General features: G+C 37.5%; 1 protein-coding gene across 7 annotated transcripts in view; it reads left to right on the top strand.

Moving 5' to 3' along the window:
- Positions 1 to 17695, top strand: part of Ltbp1 (latent transforming growth factor beta binding protein 1) — a 386831-nt gene that overhangs the window by 196783 nt on the left and 172353 nt on the right. For all 7 annotated transcript variants that reach the window (XM_078029401.1, XM_078029398.1, XM_078029399.1 and 4 more), the window contains 2 exons: positions 11344 to 11568; positions 12583 to 12857. In XM_078029401.1, coding sequence (XP_077885527.1) covers positions 11344 to 11568; positions 12583 to 12857 — 500 coding nt within the window. The remainder of the gene's footprint in view (positions 1 to 11343; positions 11569 to 12582; positions 12858 to 17695) is intronic.

Here is a 17695-nt window from a genome sequence, read left to right as displayed (position 1 = left end):
CCTTTTATAGTAGTATCAGGAATTACTTTGGGAGTTTGTCATGAAATTGCACTTTTTGGAATAACAGGCTGAAAGCCCACATACTTCTTGTTATTTGCAATAGTTCCCAGATGACCATATGATGCAATGCCGTGAGTTCCCGAGATGGCCGGCAAAATGTCACAATGACAAGGTTATGGAATTTCTCAGCCCGTATTCTATGTTACACCTTCTAGTTTAATTTTTTAAAAATATATGTGCCATAGCCAGACGCACAGCCAACATCCCTCAAGCTTCTCAAGTCAACCCGAAAGATAACTTATTCCTTTTCCTCTTTATGTTCTGAGGAGGTTTTATAGAACATTGGCAGCGTAGACAGTACATCACTCTGCAGTGTTTTGAGAGTGGCATGAACTCTTGAAACAGAAAGAAACTATTCATACCTAAATCCTAACATTTGTAGGTTGGTTTTAAATTTGTTTTCTTTGATACAAAAAGACTATTTAGGTGTAAAAAGATTACCTGCCACAAAGGGCTCAACGTGCAGTTATGGAACTGAGGCAAAGAGCTTTTTATTATAGTTTAGATTTTAGAAAATGCTGGAACAAGAGAATGGATATTTTATTTCTCATTCATGAGTGGTTATGAATAGTGGCCTTTTATTGGTTGAAATAAGTCAAGCAGAAACTGTTTCCTTTATGACTGAGGAGACACAGTTATTGGAGTTCAGGAATTACTGCTGTACCCACAGGCTAGTGAGTCCTTGAAACAATTGCACAGAAGCTATCTCAGGGTTTAAAGGTAGACTTAAATGAGGTTCATTAAGTTCATTCTAGATACTGGAAATGTCTAGGAAAAGTCAATCGGGTCGTGTTTCTTTGTACAAAGTATGGTTCTAAATAGGAAGTTATTCTAGTATAGAATGTTGGAAGTCCTCACTCTGCATCTTAATAATCAATGGACACCGCAGAAGTGGAAACCGCTGCCGCAGAGACCTCTGCTGCAGCTGCCCATATGTGTTTTCTCCGGGCAGGGCTACTTTCGCTTGCCCTTTCTACCGTCACCCGCAGGTCTTTTCTCGGGGCAGTGCTACCACCCGTGCTGTTGCTGCCAAACGGTTCTCTGAGTGCCACTGCCAATCACTGCTGCTGCTGACCCACAGCCACTGCCCAGACAACCATGCTAGAGGGCCTGCAGGTTTGGTTACATGCAGCTGCCTCCATAGAGGGACTCAAGCCAGGATCTGGGGGGCCCGGGGGGCCAGGGGGCCCGCAGGGCCAGGGGGCCCGCAGTTTGCTGCCACCACCATCTTGGGGTGCAGCCACCTCTGGAGACAGTGGCTAAGATCTGGAGGTCCAGTGTGAAGTGCCTGCAGGTTGGCTGTGCCTGGGGTCTTCCTGTTGGGAGTGCTGATGATCGCCGCCTCATAGCTTCCTTTCAGGGTCGCTCCTCTAAGGGAGCCCATATTTGGTGATCTCCCTGCAAGTTGAACCAACGTGGAGATCTTGACTGCAACGTGGCCAACCTTGGGGTATCTAAAATCCAGATCAGTGGCATAGTGACTGGGTCTGTGTGGGCCGGTCTGGACCTGGCAATCTCATCAAGAATCAGAGACAGGCCTGAGAAAACTTCAAACTCTGAAGTAAACAGTTGTTCAGTTTTCCATTGAATTTTGTTTTGTTTTGTTTTGTTTTCTCTTCTCTAGTATCTTTGCTATTTCTAGGACCAGGTATTTTTCATGCATCAGTTTTTTGAGGACTGTGGTGTATGATGGTACTTAGCAGTTTTGTTGTACATTCTTACATTTTACATTTTTATTGTATATATTTTTCCTCTTCCTTGTCTGTTTTCCTGGATTCTGTATCTTTTCTCCTCCCAATGGTCAGTCTCTGTCAATTTGTCTTCTGGTCTTACTATAGATTTTTGCTTCTGTCTTCTCTCCTCTTCCCTCATGAACTTCTGTTCTCTCTTTGTCCAACATTTGGAAATGTGAACCCTTTTAGCAAATTTACTGTGTATAGTGTGGACAGTAATTGAACTCATTGTTTCTGTTTGTTGCGAGAAAACTGTGGAAATCTTGACAGGATCTAGTGGGGTTGGGGTTGTGTGTTGTTTGTAATGGGTGCTGTTGATGCTAGTCTCCCCCCTTGAAGGAGAGTGCTGGAAACCTTTAGGGACACTGTAGATCTGCAGGGTAAAATTTGTGCTGCCTTAGATCAATACTGCTAAATGGGAAACACATGAACAACATGAAAAACTAAGGAAATAAATGCCCCAAACAAACCAAGATGCTCCAATGACAGAATCCACTGACAAATAGTAGAAGAAATGTCAGAGAAAGAGTTTAGAATATACATGGTTAAATGGTCTGTGAAGTAAAGGATAGTATAACAGGTGAAATTAAGTAAAAAATACAGGAAGTGAAAGATTACATCAATAAAGAGTTAGAGGTTGTGGGGAAAAAAAGAACCAAAGCAGAAATCTTTGAAATGAAGGAATCAATAAACCAAACTATAAATTCAATAGAAAGTATAACCAACAGACTAGACCACTTGGAAAACAGAACCTCAGGCAATGAAGACAAAATAATTTTGAAAATAGAGTTGACCATGCAGAGAAGATGGTAAGAAACCAAGAACAGAACATCCAGGAATTATGAGATAACATGAAAAGACCAAATTTAAGAGTTATTGGGATACATGAAGGAGCAGAGCTATGAACCAGAGGAATGCACAATTGTTCCAATGACATAATATCAGAAAATTTCCAAAACCTGAAGAATGGAAAGTCAAATATAAGAGGCTTAAGAACCCCAAATGTACAAAATTATAGCAGACTTACACCAAGACACATTATAATGAGAATGACAAACACACAGAATAAAGATAAAATCTTAAAGGCCGTGAGAGGAAAAAATCAAATTACGTATAGTGGGAAACCAGTTCGGATCTCAGCTGATTTCTCAACCCAGCCCCTCAAAGCTAGAAGGTCCTGGAATAATTCAAAATCTGAAAAAAAAAGGATGCCAACCAAGAATTTTATATCTAATATCCAAAATTAAGTTTCAGATTTGAAGATGAAATAAAATATTTCTGTGATAAAGGTTAAAATAATTCACAACTGGAAAGCCTGCTCTACCAAACATTCTCAACAAAATATTCCATGAGGATGAAGTGAGAAAAAATAGTGAGGAACCAGCAAAGAGAGGAATAACACTAAAGGAATGGTCAAAGGAGAAACTAAGGGGCTGAGGTTGTAGCTCAGTGGTAGAGTGCTTGCCTAGCATGTGTGAGGCACTGAGTTTGATTCTCAGCACCACATATTAATAAATAAAATAAAGGTCCATTGACAACTAAAAATACTTTTTAAAAAAGGAGAAACTAAGTCAAAAGTTAAAAACCAGAAATAAGCCAAAATGGCAGGGAACACAAATCATGTCTCAATAATAACTTGGAACATTCATGGCCTAACCTCACCAATCAGAAAACATTGGATTAAAAAACAAAACTGTTTAAAAAATATGCTGTCTCCAGGAGACTCACCTCATAGGCAAAGACATCCATGGACTGAAGGTGAAAGGATGGGAAAAAACATACTACCCATGGATTGTGTAAACAAGTAGAGGTTTCTATCCTCATATCAGATAAAGTGGACTTCAAGCCAAAGTTAATCAGAAGCGATGAAGTAGGACATTTCATACTGCTTAAGGGAATTATACATCAACAAGACATAACAACTATAAATATGCCCTAAACAATGGAGCATTTACATACGTCAAACAAACCATTCTCAACTTCAGAAATCAAATAGACTACAACACAATAATACTGTGGTATTATTATACACACCTCTTTCACTACTGGATAGATCTTCCAAACAAAAACTAAACAAAGAAACTCTAGTCTAAACAATACAATCAATAATTTAAACTTAATGGACACATATAGAATACATCATCCATCAACAAGTGAACATGCTTTCTTCTCAGCAGCACATGGATCCTTCTCTAAAATAGACCATATCTTATGCCATAAAACAACTCTTAGCAAACAGAGAGAGAGAGAGAGAGAGAGAGAGAGAGAGAGAGAGAGAGAGATACAATGCCCTGCATTCTATCAGATCATAATGGAATAAAATTAGGAATCAAAGACAGAATAAAAAATAGAAGCTACTGTAACACCTGGGGACTAAATAATATGCTATTGAATGATGAGTGAATAATAGAAGAAATCAAAATCTCTGAGACACCATGAAGACAGTGCTAAGAGGAAAGTTAATTGCACCGAGCTCATTCATTAAAAGGATAAAAAGTCAACAAATAATTGACCTAATGCTACAATTCAAAGCCTAGAAAAAGAAGAATAAATCAACACCCAAACCAGCAGAAGATAGGAAATAATTAAAATCAGTGCTGAAATCAATGAAATTGAAACAAAAGAAACAATTGAAAAAATTGACAAAACAAACAGTTGGTTCTTTGAAAAAAATAAATGAAATTGATAAACCCCTAGCCACACTAATGAAGAGAAAAAGAGAGAAAACTCAAATTACTAAAATATGAGATGAAAAAGGAAATATCACAATGGACATGAATGAAATACAGAAGATAATTAGAAACTATTTTGAAAATTTATATGCCAATAAAATACAAAACCTAAAGACATCAACAAACTTCTAGAGACACATGATCTACCCAAAGTGAATCAGGAGGACAAACAGAGTTTAAACAGATCAGTTACAAGTAATGAAATAGAAAATGCCATCAAAAGCCTAACAATCAAGAAAAGCCCATGACCAGACAGATTCTCAGCTGAGTTCTACAAGACTTTCAAAGAAGAATTAATACCAGTACTCCTCAAATTATTCCATGAAACAGAAAAGGAGAAACTCTTCCAAACTCATTCTATAAGTCTAATATCACCCTGATACCAAAACCAAAGATATATCAAAGACAGAAAACTTCAGACAAATATCCCTGATGAACATAGATGCAAAAATTCTCATTAAAATTCTGGCAAACTTATACAAAAACATCTTAAAAAAGATAGTGCATCAAGATCAAGTGGGGGTTCATCCCAGGGATGCAAGTGATTCAATATATTCAAAATCAATAAATGTAATTCACCACACCAATAAACTTAAAAACAAGAATCATATGATCATCTCAATAGATGCAAAAAAAAAGCATTTGACAAAATACCTGTTCATATTCAAAACACTAGAAAAACTAGGGATAGTAGGAACATTCCTCAATATCATAAAAACTATGTATGCTCAACCCAAGGCCAGCATCATTCTAAATGGAGAAAAATGTAAAGGATTCCCTCTAAAAACTGGAAAAAGACAAGGATGCCCTCTTTAACCATTTCTATTCTACATAGTTCTAGAAACTCTAGCCAGAGCAATTGGACATGAGAAAGACGTTAAAGGGATGCAAATAGGAAAAGAAAAACTCAAACTATCACTATTTGCTGATAACATGATTCTATATTTAGAAAAGCCAAAAAATTCTACCAGAAAAACTTCTAAAACTCATAAATGAATTCAGCAAAGTAGCAGGTTATAATACATCAGTGATGAATCTACTGAAAGAGAAATTAGGAAAACTACCCCATTTATAATAGCTTCAAAAAATAAAAATAAAATACTTGGGAATCAATCTAAAGAAAGAAGTGAAAGATCTATACAATGAAAACTACAGAACCCTAAATAAAAAAATCAAAGAAGACCTTAGAAGATGGAAAGTCCTCCCATGCTCTTGGATAGGCAGAATTAATATTGTCAAAATGTTCATATTGCCAAAAGTGTTATACAGATTTAATGCAATTCCAACTAAAATACCAATAACATTCATATATATATTGTTGATGGACCTTTATTTTATTTACTTATTTATATGTGGTGCTGAGAATTGAACCCAGTGCTTAATATGTATGAGGTAAGTTCTCTATTGCTGAGCTACAACTCCAGCCCCCCAATGACATTCTTTGTGGAACTAGGAAAAGCAATCATGAAATTCATTTGAAAAAATAAGAGACCCAGAATAGTCAAAACAATCCAGCAAGAAGAGTGAAGCAGAGGCATCACAATACCAGACCTTAAACTAAACCACAGAGCTATAGTAACAAAAATGGCATGGTATTCGTACCAAAACAGATACATATATATACCAGTATTACAATATAGAAGACACAGAGACAAACCCACGAAAGTACAGTTATCTCATACTAGACAAAGGTGCCAAAAACATTCACTGTGGAAAAGATAGCCTGTTCAATAAATGGTTTGGAAAAATTGGAAATCCACATGTAACAAAATGAAATTAAATCCCTCTCTCTTACCCTACTTGAAACTCAACTCAAAGTATATCAAAGACTTAGGCACTAGACCAGAGACCCTACACCTAGTAGAAAAAAAAGTAGGTCCAAATTTTCACCATGTTGGCTTAGGATCCACCTTCCTTAAGTAGACTCCTAAAATATAAGAAGTAAAATAGAATCAATAAATGGGACAGAGTCAAACCAAAAAGCTTCTTTTCAGCAAAGGAAACAAACAATAATGTGAAGAGAGAGTCTACAGAATGGAAGAAAATCTTTACCTCATGCACCTCAGATAGAGCATTGATTATCAGGATATATGAAGAACTCAAAAAACTTAATACCAAAAAAAACACAAATAACCCAATCAACAAATGGGCAAAGGAACTGAACAGACACTTCACAGAAGAAGAAATACAATTGATCAACAAATACATAAAAAAATATTCAACATCTTTAGCAATTAGAGAAATGCAAATCAAAACTACTCTAAGATTTCATCTCACCCCAGAATGGCAATTATCAGGAAAACAAACAACAATAAATGTTGACAAGGATGTGGGGGAAAAGGTATACTCATACATTGCTGGTGGAAATGCAAATTGGTGCAACCATTATGGTAAGCCATATGGAGAGTCCTCAGAAAACTTGGAATGGAACCACCATTTGATTCCAGTATTCCACTTCTTGGTTTATACCCAAAGAACTTAAAATCAGCATATTATAGTGATGCAGCCACATCAATGTTCATAGAAGCTCAATTCACAATAGCTAAACTACGGCACCAACCTATGTGCCCTTCCACAGATGAATGGATAAAAAAACCCGTAATATATATGTATGGTGTGTGTGTGTGTGTATATATATATATATATATATATATATATATATATATATATATATATATATATATATTTGTCATACATATATAATATGATGGAATATGACTCAGCATTAAAGGAGATTGAAATGATGGCATTTGCCAGTAAATCAATGGAGCTGGACAATATCATGCTAAGTGAAATAAGCTAATCCCCCCAAAACAAAAGCCAACTATTTTTTTCTGATATTCGGATGTTAATTCACAATGGGTGGGGGGGCTAGGGAAGAATAGAGTTACTTTAGATTAGGTATAGGGGAGTGTAGGGAAGGAAGCAGGCATGGGAGTAGGAAGGATAGTAGAATAAATCAGATTTTATTACCCTATATACATATATAACTATGTAGCCAGTGTGATTTTACATAAGGTACAACCAGAAGAATGAGAAATTATATCCAATATATATGATGTATCAAAGTGCATCCTACTGTCATGTATAACTAGTTAAACAAATAAAAATTTTTAAAAATCAATGGAAAAATTCAAGTTCTATGACCTTCAAATATTTTTGTCAGCCCATAAAAATCTTTTAGTGTAGGTTGTAAATAAACAAGGAAATTAGGAAACCAGGTAAATTCCTATTTATTTTATAGTCTATAATTCAAATGTCACAAACATTGAGAATTAAAGTATTTTATTTCTTGGAGTAAAACTAATCAAGAATAATTGGAACTTGTTTGCCGCCTTCTCATTGTACAACATGAAATGGACTAGCTTTCCTTCCCCTGAGGGACCTGTCATCTTCCTTTTTAAGTTTGGACAAGGTGTTGGAAGCTGATCCAAAGTTGGGAAGTATCCGACACTTTTAAATTTTACTTCTAGTGTTGCCGCTTTTCATTTCTTTGCCCTACTGTCTGCGTGGTTGGCCCATGTTGTCTTTTGATTGTCTGCTTTTGTAAAACATCCTGTGGTTTCCTCACTCTGCTGTCTATGCCTGATGTGGGGAACAGGTGTGTCAGTGACCCATCACCAACCGACTTGGAATGAAGCAACACGATTGGTCCGTGGTCATGACGCACCTCTGTTATTCACTGAGCACTTTGTGGACCAAAGAGCTAGCGGTGAAATTTGTACTTGATGCAATTACTCAGTTAATATACTGTGAGAGTGGAAGTTTGAACCATGTTGTCGGGGGATTGACATTATTTAAATTGTAGCGTGCAAAGTAAGGACTGTCTGTATTCCCGTTATAATTTGTTTGTAGGACACTGAAGTCTGGGTCTGGCTCCTCTTGCTTTTGCCTAGTACACATTGAGCCCATCCGTTGTAGCCAAGCTGTGATTTAGAAATTCAGCTCCGAATTGCACCGTTGTGTCATTGACTCATCCTTGGAGTCAGCTTTGACTTCTTTTCTTACCAAGACCTCACAGAGTAGATCAGGCACTAGCAAAAAAGTATTCTCCAGACCCCATCCAGCTTGTATAGTTTTGACTTGATCTGCAACTTAGGCCCTGAACACAGTTCTGGGTAAACTACCAAGGGGACTTGGTAAGTTTTTCCAACCCTCTCCTTCGTTCTCTACCTTCTCCTGCCCTTTTCCTCCTACTGTCTGTCTCTAGAAGTTCTGCTGATCTTCTCCCCCTCCCCCAGCATTAGATTACTTCATGCTTCCTTCAGTGGTGCCTCTGGCCATTATCCTAATCCAGGCGTGTGTGTTTTTTAACTTGTCTTTCAGTTATTATCATAGTTTCCTAACTGACTTTCCCTGGGTTGTCACTTTTCTTTTCAGCTAATCCCATATGCCATCACCAGAGTAATCTTCCTGGAACACGCTTTCAACCTTGCTTAATCCTCTGCTTGAAGCCTCTAAAGTAATTTACTCATTACAGCATAAAATCCAAACCCCTCATCAGGCCTCTAATAACTTCCTTTGTCTGACTCAAGCCACCTCCTTCTAGTTTATCACCTGATCCCTTCCCTTCCCTCAAGATCCAAGGTTTCCACCAGAAAGATTTACTCATTGTCTCCCCGTTGTGGCTGCCTGTCTTCTGTGTCTTCCTAGAATGCGTTCTTCTGTGTTCTGTCCCATTTCAAAGACTTATTCTAAATGATCTCTACTGTGACATCCTTTTTGAATTCCTAGAAATGGATTTTTTTCCTCGCTGAAGCTCTGAAGGATTTGTATTTCGAATTTTCCTTTATCCTTTATTTGCTACTTGTTAGTTATTATACATTAGTCAGTCTCTTTGTTAGTGTTTAAGCTCTTGAAGGGCAAGGATGGAATCTTCTATGTTATATACAGTGGTGTTTGAAAAAATGGTAGGCACAAATGTGTTCGTTTCTTCATTTGGTGTTTGTTCAAGCCTTAAGCATTTTTTTTTCCTAGACTCTGATCCATTCTAGGGGTAAAACATAACAAGACATATTCCCTGGCCTCATAGAACTCCAGTTGAGTAATATATACAGAAAAGTAGTCAGACATTTGTTATATAATAAGATACCTGACACGATGCATAATGACTGAGCTTCTGTGAAAGCAGAGATGATAGGCAACAGGTAATGTTAGATTCCAGGGTTAAGTGGAATCTAATAGAGAGGTAAGAAGTCAGGTAGTGGAAGAGGGGGAAGATGGGAGAATGTTCCAGGCAGAGGACTCAGCCTGAAAAAGGTCTAGACTTGGTGAGGGATACTGAATAAAGTTGAATACAGCTATATTATAGAGCATTAGGTGAGATTCATAAGTGATGAGGTTATGGAAGGAACAAAGGCATGGTGATGCAAAAAGAACTGGATGTATTTGATGAATATTCAGAAGGGAGGAATTCCAGGACTGGATGTTTAAACAGGTGAAGCGAAGGAGGGGATTCTCAGGTTTGGGTAAGCACCACTCTGGGTAAAGGTATTTCAAAGAAGACAGTGAATTCAAAATTTAGACATTTTGAGTTTGAGGTGCTTGTGGAATGTCTGCATGGAAATATACAGTAGCAGACAGTTTGAAGCTCAGCAGAAATCTTTGGCCAGGAAATATAAATTTGAGTGACTTCAGCATATGACAGGATGAAATCATAGTAGAGCCGGTAGAGTTAGCTATGAAGATTTCAAGACCAAGCCATAAAACATTTAAAGAAGAAGTCAAGAAAGCAGTCTGCAAAGAATATTAAGATAAAATACTCAAGGAGGAAAGAGCAAAATAGACAAGTGAGGCGTCGTGGAAACCAGTGGAAATGGAAATCAGCCCATTGAGTTTAGCAACATGGAGACCATTAGGGACCTTAGGGAGGATAGTTTCTGTGTAGAAGAGGGTGAGGAAAGAGAAGACTTATTCCGATCCAAGATAGATTGCAGTGCATTGAGAAGCGAACAGACAGTTCTGGGAAATGTGGTCACAGAGGAGAGGATTTAGAGGGGGTAAAAGCTAGAAGAGTTGAGGGATTATTATTTTTTAATTAGTGATATGATGAGGTTGACCGTAAAATGAGTTTAGCCAGAGTTTAAAACTCTTCCTAAAATTCGTCACCTAATGTGTTCTCTTATGTTTTGATATTCCAAATAAGTTAACTCCAAACTACTAATCCCTCTGCTACTCGAGGTGTCACCTGGGTCATGTTACTGCAAATGAGATTGAAAATTCCCATGAAGTGTGTTTGAGGGTGTCCTGGTTTTTGTTACTGGTAGCACTGAGTTCAGTGTCTTACACAGAATGAAATTCCCACAGATATTATTTTTATCACTCTCATTTTATCCATTCTTTGAGCAAATATTTATTTCATATCCACATAATATTGGACATTGTTCTAGGTACTGAGAACATAAAGGTTACTAAGGCAGAACTCTTCTCAAGGAGTTTATAATCTAGGAAGACAGCAAAGTAGTGATTAAATAGGGAAACAAAGTAATTACAGATTGCCAGGGGTACTTAAAATGTCACTGTGATAGACAGTGAGTCTGTGTGGCTTCCTTATGTTCTTTTTCTGTGGATTCTTCTTTCCATTCTTGGGGGAGAATCATCACAAAGTTTAACAGAGTTAAATGACTTTAAGATGGCAAGAAATGGTAAGGAATAATAGAGGCTCTCTTTGGCATAATGTTTACTCCTCAGTTTACATTTTTATAAAGTAAACGGGAAGAAAATGGCCATATTAGGCTGTGTGTTTTGGGGGTTTCTTGGTTGATTGCTACTCAACTATCGAGAAACTAACCCTCCACATTTTCTCTGTTCCGTTTCAGTGATTTGCCATCTTCCGTGCATGAATGGTGGCCAGTGCAGTTCAAGGGACAAATGCCAGTGCCCTCCAAATTTCACAGGAAAGCTTTGTCAGATCCCGGTCCATGGTGCCAGTGTGCCGAAACTTTTTCAGCATTCCCAGCAGCCAGGAAAGGCATTGGGGACCCATGTCATCCATTCAACGCATACCTTGCCTCTGACCATGACTAGCCAGCAAGGAGTCAAAGGTAAGTTTTATAGTCTCATTTTGCCCGTTTGCAGAAATCTGTTAACCTGTCAAACCCATATAGAAGCCGCGTCTCAGCAGATGGCCAGGGCCAGGGCTGGTATTGACACAGAAAGGAGTGTGTGATATGTGGCTGAGAAATAGCAGTGGAGCTAGGATGTGGGACGAGGGATGCAGCGGCAGGACTTTCTAGGCCAAACACAATTGGTATCTAGGAAAGAAGAAAATAGCAAGGAGTCCATACTGCTCTAGGGACTCCTACCAACAAGGACTGATTAATGTGATTGTCATTGTTCTTGAAAGGCCTGGGATGTAGGAAGAAGTGCTCTGGCCCTGACAGCATTAACAAACTACTGGATCACACAGTAGCTGAATTTCATAGTTGAAGAGTGTTTGGTTTTAGTTCTAAATAGTCATTTAACCTCACTGGGCTTTGATTTGTTCATCTGTAGAGGAAGATAAACTAGGTCACTTGGAGCGTAAAAGTTCTATGACTAATTCATTCTTTTAAATGCACAATTTTAAAAATGGGGTCAGAAAAGTGTTACTGGCTTTTATTCTTTAAAACCTGAGTTTTTTGCATCCAAAGATGAGATTTTGTTTTAAAAGAGAAGAAAATAAATCTTGTTCTAGATGTAAAATAATACACTTTGGTATCGTGTGTGTATGTGTGTATTATATCATTTTATTATATCATTTAAGGGTAAGTGAATTGTGCTTTGTGAACTTGGCTTTCCACTTTTAATGGAAAAATGAAAATGCTTTATACAATTGTAGTTTTATTTTTTAAATATATAAATACAGATTTAATTTTCATTTTGAGCATGCCATTTGCTTCTCAAGACTTTTGATGTCTATGTAGCAAAAAGATATGTATTTTATGTGTATAATTTATTCTACATTCAATATGTTTGCATACAAATATGTGTTTATATTAAGTTTATTTTCATGTTTAAATCCTGACTTGCCTTCTAATTGTTCCTAACTAACAAATTTTCCTCCCAATTTGTTTTAGTGAAATTTCCTCCCAACATAGTTAATATCCATGTGAAACATCCTCCTGAGGCTTCTGTCCAGATCCATCAGGTTTCAAGAATTGATGGCCCAACAGGCCAGAAGGTAAAAGAAGTTCAGCAAGGCCAATCCCAAGTCTCTTACCAAGGGCTTCCCGTCCAGAAGACCCAGACTGTGCATTCCACATACTCACACCAGCAGGTCATTCCGCATGTCTATCCTGTGGCTGCTAAAACACAGCTTGGCCGATGCTTCCAGGAAACCATTGGGTCACAGGTAAGCACCATTGCCCAGGCTGTTTTAGTAATGCATTCTAGACCTGGTATCATTCTACTAAAAAAGCCAGACTTGGTAAAAATTATTTTCTGTAGAAGAGGTTTATAAACTCTGACCCATGGCCAGTTTTTATAAATAAAGTTTTATTGGAACACAGTCACACATTCATTTATGTATTGTGTGTGCCAGCTTTCATGGCATGATGGCAGAATTGAGAATTTCTAACAAGAGCATATGATCTGCAAAACCTAAAATATTTACTGTGTGTGGCCCTTTACAGAAAAATCTTGCTGATTTCTGATGTATCAAATATTTTTACATAGTGAACTTCCAGAAATGTTGTTGGAAGTCCATAATTTTCTGCTTATATTTTTTCAGTTAGGATAATCCATGTACAAAACATGTCAGTTATGAGATATGGGTAAAGAATATATATTATGCAAAGACATTTGAAAATTTATAGGTTAGTAGGTATAGGAGGCTAACGCAAGAGAATCACTTGAACCCAGGAATTCAAGGTCAGCTCGGGCAATGGGCCCAGACCCCATCACAAACAAGACAAAAACAAGACTCACCATTGAATGTGCATAGCGAAGGCAACCTGAGAGTTTTGGTTTCTTTGTCCCAACCACTTGGTGTTGCTGTATTTTGGGATGATATGATAACGATGTAAGCTTTGTCCTGTGGTTGTTTGTCTATCCTTTGGTTATGGCTTAAACAGATAGCTCAACGAAAGAATAGGTAAAGTGAATTTATTATTCTTTTTGTTCTTTCTTGAATATTGCAAAAATTGTGTGTATGTGTGTGTGTGTGTGTGTGTGTGCGCACATGTGAGAGAGGAGAGAGAGAGAGAGAGAGAGAGAGAGAGAGAGAGAGAGAGAGAGAGAGAGAGAGAGAGAGAGAGAGAGCCTGTGTGTATAGCAGAATCAATTGTTACTGCTTTAGAAACCTGGAAAACACTTTCAGGTACTAAGTCAATGTAGGATTATCACTTTTCTTCTAAGAGAAGAGGGGAAGATTGGTTGGTAGACCTGAATGGGGGAAGCACATGGGAATGGAAGGAACATCCTTAGAAAGTTAAGAGACCTTGGTTAAGGCCCTAGGTCCAGCATGATGGTGGGGAATCAGTTTCTTTCTTTCTTTCCTTTTTTTTTGGGGGGGGTGGTGGTGGTGCTGGGGATTGAACCCAGGGCCTTGTGCATGTGAGGCAAGCACTCTGCCAACTGAGCTATATTCCCAGCCCTCAGTTTCCTTATCTGCAAAAATATGATGCTTATGGATTTTATGATTAAACAAGATACTTAATGTGATTCTTACTTTGCAATTGTCACAGAACTTTGCAAATATTTCCTTGGAGGATACCAGTAAATTCAAATGTTTTAGGGAAGAAGAACACATCACTTTATTAGTCAGCTTTTTCACTGCTGTGACCAACAGACCTGACAAGATCAACATAGAGGGGGAATAGTTTAAAACTCATGGTTTTAGGGGTCCTGATCCACAGATAGCCAACTCCACTGCTCTGGGACTAGGTGAGACAGAACATTATGGTGGAAGGATATTGTGGAGGAAAGCAGCTCAGGACTGGACCACCAGGACAGAGAGAGAGAGAGAGAGAGAGAGAGAGAGAGAGAGAGAGAGAGAGAGAGAACGCAAGAGAGCGAGAGAGCTCTGCTCACCAGGTACAAAATACATACCCCAAGGATGTGTCCCCAGTGATACACCTCCTCTAGCCACAACCTATCTGCCTACAGATTACCGCTCAGTTAATCTCTGTCAGTGGATTAATTAGATTTAGGCTGATTAGATTTTGCATCTCATAACCCAATCTTTTCACCTCTGAACTTTCTTGCATTGTCCCCCACATGAACTTTTTAAAAAAATATTATTTTTAGTTGTAGTTAGACACAATACCTTTATTTTATCTATTTATTTTTATGTGGTGCTGAGGATTGAACCTAGTGCCTCACACGCACTCTACCACTGAGCCACAACCCCAGCCCCTCACACATGAACTTTTGGGGGACACCTCATATTTAAACCATAGCAATCACCAATTTAAATTTAGCTTAGAAGTAGAGACTGGATTTTTGTGCTGAGGGCAGATTTTCATAGGAACTGTCAGGCTGAGGATAAACTTTATACACTTTATAGTTTTGCCCCAGACTAGCCTTGGAGAGTGAGGCTGAATTTGGTCCATTTGTATTGTTTAGTCATTCCAGTTTAGGTTGGTCATAGAGAAAGGAAAAAGCAGATCCTTTTAAAACTGTTTGCCCAGTGCCTTTCTCCCCAGTTTCCAAGTTGGAATACAGATGATAAAAAGCAAGAAAATAAGGCATAATAGACTTGTTATTCTTTTGTAATAATTAGGCAGATGACTGCTAGTGAGAAAAGATGAAGACAAATTATATACTTGAAAGTCTAAACTGGACTGTACAGTGGAAATTAATAGGATAATTGATGGAGTTACCCAAATAATTCAAATTCAGTGGAATAATTTTGCCTTATCTGGATACTTCTCTGACTTTTGGTCTGAATGATCCAGACAGTGATCTCAATTCTTAATTCATTTTTCATGTGTACTCACCATCACACAACTTCAAAATAACACCTGTTTTCAGAAAATGTTCTCAGCATTTGCCTTCCTGTTCATGAAAAATGTTGCTAGATGCTCATGATTACCCAATATATTTGTGCAAGTAGGATAACCCAATAATTTAAAAAATGCATTATTGGCAAATAATCAATAGTATCTAGATGTGCCCTGAAAAGATGCTTGAAAACATTTGTAGTTTCTTACTATGGTTGGTTTGCAAACATAGACAAAGCCAGGAGGTATAGGTAGATTTTAAATGAATGACAAAGAAAAAAAAATCTGCATGTAAGCATTTTTATTAGTTCTAGATTTCACTTATTGAGATTTGTAATGCAGTAGTTATCAATAAGCACCGATTTTTATATATTGACACGAGAGGTCATCTACAAAATAAATTCGGCAGAAGTCCTTGTTTCTGTGGCACATTATAAAATTTAGGCCATTAATTTGGGATTGAAAACCCAAAGAGAACTGTGACCAATGCATTTAACTGCAGGGAAGCTTCATGGAATAAGATTTTATTTGGATGGTGGAGGAAAATGGACAATTGTTGAAGAGACCTAATTCACACATCATATCAGAGAAAAGCTAAACAGAGGAAAGAGAGTGTTGCAGGAAATGGATAGGGAAGAAGTATAGGGATAGATCAGAGAAGCAAGGTAGCTTGGGGTTGATAGGGTTTCATACAGTTATTAAGCCTCTTTAATTGGGGTTCAGTGCATTTTAAATAACTTGATGGCAAGGTCAAAATACCATGAAGCCCCCTTGATGAAGGAATCAAGCTATGGATCATTAATAGTGAGGCAGCCTGACATCAATGGCTACAGATGTGTACAGTATGATGTTCACAGAATCGCCCTTGAAGTGTTCCTGCCAAAAATCTAATCAAGACTTTAATCTGAATCTAATCAAGACTTTACTCGGGCATAATAGGACATACCAAGGGTAAAGAAAGAAGCTAAGTATATCACACACAAGTGGAAAAATAGATACATCATGCAGAGTATTATTGCCTGTTTTCTTCAGAAAATCAAACCCTGTAAACAAAAGTGAGATGACATCAAGAAAGAGACTACAGAGACACAATGATACATGTAATATATGTATCTTAATTAAATTTTAGTTTAAAAAAAGATCAGTCCTAAAAGACATTTTGGGAACAATTGAAGAAATTGTAATATGAACTGGCTAATTATATGTTATTCGTGATTATTATTTTCTTAGATATGATATTAGCATGGGATTATGTAGGAGAATGTCCTTATTTTAAAGAGCTGAATCCTGGAAAAAGTTTTAAGATGGACGTTTATGTGCTATAAAGTCTATAATTTACCTTCAAATATATTTCACATACAAATATAGCAAGAAGGTTACGGTTGTTGACTTTGAGGGTTCTGCATGCAGATGAGCCATTGTGTTAGTCTTCGTCTCAGCATATTTGAAAATTTCTTATGAGAAGAAGGGGGAAATATTAAAATTCCTTGGACTTATAAATAGAAAAATGTATTTTAAAGATGGACTTAAAAGCTTTATGTAACTTTAATACATTTAGTGAATTTTGAGAAAAGAATTTTAACAGTTTTAACTCTTGATTGGGCTGACAGGGTGGAGGGTGTGGGCTTGGTGAACACAAAGGGCAGGGAAGGGACGTTGGCCTTAGTTCAAGTGTGAAATGACCAAGTCTCAAATAAGAAGTCCAGATGAAAATAAAGAGATGAACGTAGAGGATTTGTGAAAATCAGGTCTCAGGATTCAATTACAGGCATGTGTAAAGAAAAAGATTGTGATGAATTGTATCCTGTGTTAACTTTCTTCCTTCAGATAACAGGTAAATGCTCATGGTTGATTGGCTGATCCATACAGCAGAATTGTGGAGGGAGGAGGAGCAGTTACATCTTTGCTATGAGCAGCCACGACCTTGGTGGATGTTAAGAATGGTGTATTTTTGAATATCTGTCAGAGAATCCAATGCTGCTTTAGAGGTGGAATAATAGAGAATTAATGGAGAAAATTCAGTGTCAATAAATAGATCTACTTATGATAGTTAAGCTCACAACAACAGAGGTTATTTCTTTGGGCAACATTATGGAGAGAATAGAACAAGAATAATGGGATTGGAAATTTCTATATTTTTCATTCTTAACAGAGAGTGCCAAGATGTAAGGGGAAAATATCATTCCTACTGTTTTACTATTGTAGCAAGTGATGTTTAATCTTTCAGGGCCCAAAAAGTACTTTCTTG

The sequence above is a fragment of the Ictidomys tridecemlineatus genome, chromosome 12 (genome assembly GCF_052094955.1).
Source record: "Ictidomys tridecemlineatus isolate mIctTri1 chromosome 12, mIctTri1.hap1, whole genome shotgun sequence".
NCBI lineage: Eukaryota > Metazoa > Chordata > Mammalia > Rodentia > Sciuridae > Ictidomys > Ictidomys tridecemlineatus.
Note: the sequence above shows the minus strand (reverse complement) of the source record. Positions and strands in the feature narration are given on the sequence as shown.